Here is a 7,800-nt window from a genome sequence, read left to right as displayed (position 1 = left end):
TTGATTTATGTTTTTTCAGTTTTTTTCACTTCGAGAAATATAATTTATTCTTATTTTTTTTATTTATAAAACCTTAATCAACCATGTTTTTGTTTTTATTTTTTTTCTGAAATATTAATTAAATTCAATCAAAGTTTCTAGCAGAGCTACTTTAAAGAGTGTGTTTGGTATTGCGGTAGCTGTTATGGTTGTGGTTTGAAAAAAATTATTTTATAAAAAGTACTTTTAGTTGAGGTTGGTTTGAAAAAATAGGTGTTTGGTTAAAACTGTGGTTGAAATTGAAGTTGAAGAAAAAGTAGTTTAATGTGTTTGGTTAAGAGTGCTTTTGAAATTGAGGTTATAAAATAATTTTAAAAAATATATATTAATATTAATGGTTTTTAATTTAAATATTGTGGATTTAACTATTCCTATTACATCATGAAATAAATCATATTTTATATATAAAAGAAAATTATTGTTCTATTAAACTATCTACAATTCCATTATGTATAAAATTAATCCGACAAGAACTACAAAATTAGGTAAAATATTATCAGGAATAAAATTAAGATTATAGTATAAGTAAATTTAATTCACCTTAAACTAATTTTTTTTTTAAAAAAAAATTGTTGTTCATGTTCAGTGCGAGTAAAATCAATTAACTACACTGATTTAAAAAATTAAAAAAAAAACTGTTAAGTGAACAGTGGAGGCATGCATCCACTGTTCACTAAACAGTGAAGCACGGTTCCTTGCTTGTAACGCGCAGGAAGCAGCTTCTAGCTGTTTTCTTTTTCCTTGCGTTTCAAACGCAATATTTTATGGGATCCATGTAGAGTAATCAACATTTGTTAATTAATCAAACAGCTTGCAAAATTTGACCGCAGGAAACATGAACACCACCACATAGCCAAACAGGTTCTTAAACTTTCATCGTCATGTAAAGCCCATTTATTTTTAATTTTTATCATGGGGGAGATTGGAAGGTATAAAAATGCATGAATCGCTTTTGGATTTGGTAAGCTCGTAAGCAGTTCTTTGAATTAAAAAAGTTTTGAAGAATTCGAACTCTTTTCTACTCTCAGCCATGCATGATTTTGTAGGCACAAAACATCCAACGTTGTAATTCACTTGTCGGTTTCAGAGATACTTCACTTGGGAGAAATTAATGGTCAGTGACTGAGCATAAGTTTTCAATATTCTAAACACAAACATTTCAGTATTTACTTACTGAAATTTTATTTGCAGTAATCTATTTCTTACAACGTTTACTTGCGATCGCAATGATATGGAAAAAAAAAACTTGGAAAAATAAAAGTAAAACAAGTGTTTGTGCTGTAAATAGCATCACATGGAGCTCCAACTACCAGCACGACACTCAGAGAGCCACAAGTCCATCTTTTCTATGATCTGATGCCTAACCTTTTCAACTGCTTCAGGGGAGCTGCAGTTCCGAGCATTACCTGTTACATAAAATGAATTTGTCGGAAAGTTGAACCAGAAAGCAATTGGCAGCGAATAGGAAGAGCCAAGGATATGTATTCCAGCATAATTTGAAGGAAAGTTATCGGATGTACAGTTTATTGACAACTGTCTAAATTTTTTTATGGTCCATATCGTTGGCTTTTAACAGCTATCAGAAATTCCGAATTGCTTGGGATAATAGCAAGTGCAAACTAACACGTACCTTCAAGGCTCAAAGGAGTCTGTGGACAACCTCTTATATCAGTACAATGACCACAGTTGTGACAAGAGATTAAAAAGGAAGGCACTGAAAAGTTTAAAAGAAGCATTTCAGTGAGCAAGAAAAGGCATTCAAATAAATACATTTCCCAGATGCTTTGACATGTAACATTAAGTGGTGGTTATGCATAACAAGGGTTACTAAGCAATTTGAGTATGAATGACTAATCTAAAAACCAAAAGAGCAGTAATACCAGACATCCAGACACTCCAGACCAGCAAAGATGATTGAAAAAGAAAGACAACAATCACACCAAATTTAGGATCTCAAGGGTGGAAATCCAAATACAATCAGGTTCAAGCAGAAGGATGATGCTGATTGCCACTCAGAAATTTATCAAGCGCTAGCAGATGGCTGCAGAACTGATTAAAAATTATTTCAAGGAGTTTTTGACATTTCTAAAAGTTCCACTTGGAAAAAAATGATTTCCCACCAAAGCAATTGCTCTTTCCCCCATTTTCCAAGATCAAATTCTCAAACAAACAGTTGGAAACTCACTATCCGGGGACGAGGTCTGTTTCGACGCATGGCGCCAGGGATCTTGAGACCCATTTGCAAAAACAATTTTTGAACCTGCAAGATACAAAGTTTATGAACACAGTCAATGGCAATTTTCTTGACAATCAACCCCATCAATGACCTGTAGTTTCTACTTAGCATACTATCCAGTACATATGACCTTTACTTATGGACTAGATACTCGGCGTTTGTGTGAAAACAAGCACTCCATCTCCAAGAGATGAATAATCCTTGTGCAGAGATTCAGTGTAAGAAAATATCAAAAAAGAAAATTAGACATTTTAATCTTTATTTCAAATTTGAAATACTTATGGATAGAAATATGCCTATATTAATAGATTTTCTATCCAAATTAAGCTTTTAAGAATAAAAATAAAGGTGAATTCTGGACCTGAAATATTGGTGCCTCCATAATATATATTCGTTACATCAACTTCAGGATAGATACCCTCTCCAAAGACGTTCTTGCAAAGGTCCAAATGGTATCTGCAACATATACGGCCACCAATCATGTAGAGTGAGGTAACACAGGAAAAAAACATAATAAACTCAACACAAGAAGCATATGGAGAGTCTAAAGACACTTGGAACAACATATTAGTGTATGGAAGATAATTTAAAGCATGCCTTGCGTCGACTTTTGAAGAGCGAATACTATCATTTGAGGGTGCCACTTGAAAATATGCTACTTCAGTGCAAACTTGGAACCACCACAATCGATCACCAGTATGTTTATTAAGAGAAGTGTCTTTCAAATACTTCTGATTATATGTCTGAACGCTGGAGCCAAAAGTTCCAAGATAATACTCTTTAACATATTTTGCATATGCCTCCTGCATTATTTTTGTCAATATAAAACTTCCATTAGAAACATATTAAACCATTTGGTCTCAACAGCATCATGATTAGAATTAAATTATTATCCATTCTAAGAAAATAAGGAAATAAATTATTATCACACTGAACATAGAAGGTAGAGAAAACATTATAATAATAGTTATAGTAACAAAAAAAAGCAGCATATGAACAAAAATTTCCCACCGCCTAAGGCAGCAGGAATTCATCCAAAGTGATACATGGGAGTTAGGCATGCTGCCACTTGTGGAATCATTAACAATTTAGTCAAAATTTAGGTTGCCATGATTAAAAAAAAAGAAGAAGAGGGTGTTGCAATGGAAGGGGGGGGGGGGGGGAGCCATGATATTTTACAGCTTTAATTATTTGCGTGACAATTAATATTTCTCACATTTTGGCAGCATGTTAGAGGAATTACTGTTGCTTGGTCAATAGGATAAATTTTATTTTTCTAGCAATAGTACTTTGTCATAACCTGATGTTAGAGTCAAGCAATCCCCATAACAATAACAAGATATGTCTAATGTCACCACACCCCTTTACCACAGCAGCCAATGGACAGGGAGTCTTGAAAACATTTTCAGCAGGGGTAGCATCGTAGTTCCTACAAGAATGGTCCAATAATTTTGTTATGTTATTGGAATCGACATGAAGGGAGATACTTGGTGTTTGGGTAGAATTGATTGGAAATTATCAATGGCAAATAGTTAAAACTCCATAGACAAAGAAGTGTGATGAGCAATCTGCTGGACTTAAAACCAATCAGTCTCACCATCGCCATAGCATGGTCAATTAAATTACTCAAACTGCATGGTCTAATTTGCCATTTAGTTACTGAATAGGACCTATAATATCAAAAGAATTTCTGAACAACAAAATGCAATCATCATTTCAAAGTTTAGTCTTGTCATTTCCAGGTACCAAGATTGATAAAGTTCTCAACTTCTATGTACTAAGAAAAAGCAAATATCCAACAAAGCTATGGCTGAAAACTAGAAAGGTCATCAGTGAACAAGCAAGGAGTAACAGGCTTTGACCACTGAGGGTACCAATTACTCTATCCTAAACTGGTATATTCTTTATTTCAATTAAAATAATGGCTCCATACATGTATATGTGAAGATAGATTTCAAGAAAACAACTGGATCTTACCACCAAATCATCTCCATTGTTCTTTGCTTTAACAAGAGTGGAGCATACTATATCCGGATTCCCGTATTGAAACTGAGAAAGTACAATGCAGATGTCATTATAAAAAAAAACAACTACCACCAAGCCCCAATCCAAACTAGTTGGGATTGGCACAAAGTAGATGCTATTAATATGGAAATTAGTATGAGTCAGCAAAACTAAAAAGGAAATCACACACACTGCTATAACAGCTGCATCTGCCAGAAAATACAGGAAGTCACCATCAATCTCCAGCTGCAAATACAGGTAAAATGTGAACATTCAAAATGATAAATGTAAACAGAGCCTCATAAATTATGTAGTTCATCTCATTGTTCCAGATTTTCACATAATGAATTATTATATGGATAGATACAATAAACCTCAGCTGCATCAAACAATGCCTTCACTGCTTGTTTATTTGACGCAAGCCTTTCTTCGACAAGTTGAGTAGTTTCTTGCAGTGTAGCTTTACATTCAGCACCAGCTGACTCACCAATCTAAATAAAATTGACAGGGACAAGAAAGGCCTTTAATCAAAGATCTCACCAGGACAAAATTCTCAAAATGAGGAAACATATCCAAACAGAAAGAATTAAAACTCAACGATAATGCTTGAGATAATTAATTTATTACCAAGATTGTTTTACTAAAAGATATGGCAGTGCATGATTGGTGATTCATTAGTTAATACATTTTATAATTATCATTGCATCAATAAATTTGATAAGATTCACATCCCATGAAATGAAAACCTTTCCTTGTAACAGATTCCACATCACTTAGTAAAAAAGGTTTTGTACAAAATTTAAGTACCCCTAGCACTATCCAAAACTCCACACACTGCAGAGAATCAAACTAAAAGCACAAGCATGGATTAGGACATGTTTACAGGATTACAATCAACATTGCGTTTACCTGCTGATCAAATTCGGTGAAGTTGTGAATAGCAAGAACAACTGCAGAACTTGCAAGACTCCCGCATGTTAAATGTGGAAACTTAAGACGAAACCATGCACTGAGTGCTCCAGCATATGAACCACCAAAAACAAACCAAGGATTTTCAACACTTGTTCTATTGAGCTTCAGGTTTAATGATTCCTGCATATGAATAGTACTATCACTGTGCACCTCAAAGAATCAGAAAATAATAATACCAACTTCAAACTTCAACGCATATGAAGAGCCATTATGACAACTACTGGGACAGATTTAACCTACAAATACAGGAAAGTGTTTCCCTGTTATATACAAGGAAATTTCCATCAGAAAGAAATAGTATTATTTCTCTACATTTCAGGCTTTTGCTTCAACATACTTCCAAACAACTTCATATAGACATGACAATACCAGATTCATGTATCCAGACACATGCATATTTATATTTTTTTTACATGTGGGTTTGTCTGCATGCTTGCTATTGTGTATTGTTAAAAAGAGAATTTGAAAGATAACTTAAGGCTATCAATATCTAGAACAGAATGCAGCATTGCATATTACATTTTGATCACAGTGTAAGGAAAACACAGGACTAGATAAATCCCACAACTAGGACTCTGTACTTTTTCTTAGCATTGGATTGACAGTTATCAAAGGAAAATGAGGCATCTCAAACGGTTGAACTCAATACAGGTTTCATTCACCAATAACTAAAATTTGATGTGAAGAAAATGTTGAGGACATTGCTCGACAACTTGCCTGATAATACTGACGGAAAACAGCCAAGTCGAATAGCGCCTGTTTAGACGAAAGAAATCTCAAATTCTCTGTTGTTGTTGATTTAAAAGGCAAACTTCTCCCATAGTAACGATGCTCAAGTGAAACCACAGCTGCTCCAAACTTCTTTGCCAAAACCTATAAAAGGTAACAAGGTCTAGTTTAAGTTTTCATGACTTAGTATACCAAGAACACTACAAGTTGAGTTTTCAAACCAAATCTTATCATGGTGAGAACATCGACAAACACCCATAATTTTTTCTTCATTTATTTTGCAATGAACTTTAAAAATTGCCTATAAACACAATCAAGCACTGACAACCAAAACATCCTTTAATGCTACTTAAGAACTACTATAAACTTACACTGATGTAGTCATTGACTATCCCGTTACAAGAAGACTCCCCACAAATTTCCAAAAATATGGGACCATCAGAAATCCTGAAGTAGTCAAGAAACTCGTAGTATCTTTGCGGAAACTTATGATGGTCCTGCAAATACCAAACCAAACCTAACACTCAATGCCAATCCTTCAAAACCCATTTCATATTCTTCAAAACCACACAGAATTTTATCCAAAACTTCAACTTTAATTGAACAAAATCATCAATCACACACTAACATCACTTCAACTAATTCTTACAATTCCACACCATGAATCATTTAATCACGTATTAACATCACTAGACTATTAATTAGTTTACACATTCATCAATTATAAGAACCCAATTATCACATTTTCTTAAGTAAACTTAGATTATGAAAATATGGCAACAACGATCAAACTTGAAATATTCAATAAAGAAAGGAACTTTTTAACAATAAACAAGAAGCCCAGTTTCTATTTCAGCCGAAACAACAAAATCAAAAGAAAACAAGAGAGAGAGGAAATACGAATGGAGAAAAGTGATCAAGGGTCTGATTGAACCAGAGTTCTTGAGTGGTCAAGTAATTCTTGCTGTTGCTGCTTTCAGACAAGCTGTGAACCTGCGTTCTAAGAGCGAGAGAGGCATAAGGTGCTGTTGACAAGAGCAGCAAAGAAATAAACACTAGCTTCATCGTCGTCATTGCTTCCTGTTGTTGGTGTTGTTTCTTTGAAACATGGAGAATATTTAAGGCTTGGTTTGTTATCGTTAATGTTCATCAAGACCGGTGGTGTTTGTCATTGGTTTCTAATTATATAGATTTTTTTTTAGTTTTAAATTAAACTTTTATATATATATTTTTATATGTTTTAAAATACTTTATTAAAAATAAATTTTAAAAAATAAAAATTATATTTTATTTTAATATATTTCTAAATAAAAAATATTTTAAAAACATTTATTATACTCTAAACATGTACTTTATATTCTACTTTATTTATAATAATCATATCAATCAATTTATAAATTTAATAAATCAAAATAAATTAATGAATCCACAAGAACAACCTAAATTAAACCCAAAATAATATTGTTAAAAAGTAAAACAAGATCTTTCTGAATAAAAGAACTAAAATAATATTATTATAAACAAAAATAATTAAAGCAAAAATACTTAGAGTCGATTAGCTAAATCTTATCTAGGTTTAATCAAGCTAAATTTTATCTAGGTTTGATCAGGTTAATTAAATTATTAATATTTAATTTTTTAATTCAAACTTAAATGGATCAATCTTCAAATTGATTTAAAATCAAATATAATCTGAGTCAGGTAATAAATAATTTAAATATAATCTGAGTCAGGTAACAAATAATCTAATTGATTTTTCTATTATTAATCATAGTTATAAAATTAGCTTAGAGATCGATTTCAAACAAGATTTTGTGTTG

The 7,800-nt window shown here is 32.6% G+C and overlaps 1 protein-coding gene across 1 annotated transcript; it reads right to left on the bottom strand.

Annotated features, from left to right (window-relative positions):
- Window positions 1–1,137: 1,137 nt before the first annotated feature.
- LOC7495529 (probable serine protease EDA2) lies at window positions 1,138–7,145 on the bottom strand. Its single transcript, XM_002310807.4, has 12 exons — window positions 6,881–7,145; window positions 6,352–6,477; window positions 5,969–6,124; window positions 5,189–5,371; window positions 4,654–4,770; window positions 4,472–4,525; window positions 4,253–4,324; window positions 2,873–3,078; window positions 2,637–2,731; window positions 2,225–2,299; window positions 1,670–1,753; window positions 1,138–1,445 (listed from the first exon to the last, which is right to left on the bottom strand). The coding sequence occupies exons 1-12, from the start codon at window positions 7,052–7,054 to the stop codon at window positions 1,330–1,332; spliced, it is 1,458 nt and encodes a 485-aa protein (XP_002310843.2). The 5' UTR covers window positions 7,055–7,145; the 3' UTR covers window positions 1,138–1,329.
- Window positions 7,146–7,800: the final 655 nt, after the last annotated feature.

This window comes from Populus trichocarpa, chromosome 7, assembly GCF_000002775.5.
Source record: "Populus trichocarpa isolate Nisqually-1 chromosome 7, P.trichocarpa_v4.1, whole genome shotgun sequence".
NCBI lineage: Eukaryota > Viridiplantae > Streptophyta > Magnoliopsida > Malpighiales > Salicaceae > Populus > Populus trichocarpa.
Note: the sequence above shows the minus strand (reverse complement) of the source record. Positions and strands in the feature narration are given on the sequence as shown.

What these genes read in the sequence shown, in the direction of transcription:
- LOC7495529 (XM_002310807.4), bottom strand. Translation starts at nt 7,054, where the DNA reads ATGACGACGATGAAGCTAGTGTTTATTTCTTTGCTGCTCTTGTCAACA. An exon ending in CATTGTTTGATGCAGCTGAG is followed by an intron (nt 4,526 to 4,653) that starts GTTTATTGTATC and finishes CTGTATTTGCAG; the next exon opens with CTGGAGATTGATGGTGACTT. An exon ending in GACTCCTTTGAGCCTTGAAG is followed by an intron (nt 1,446 to 1,669) that starts GTACGTGTTAGT and finishes TTTATGTAACAG; the next exon opens with GTAATGCTCGGAACTGCAGC.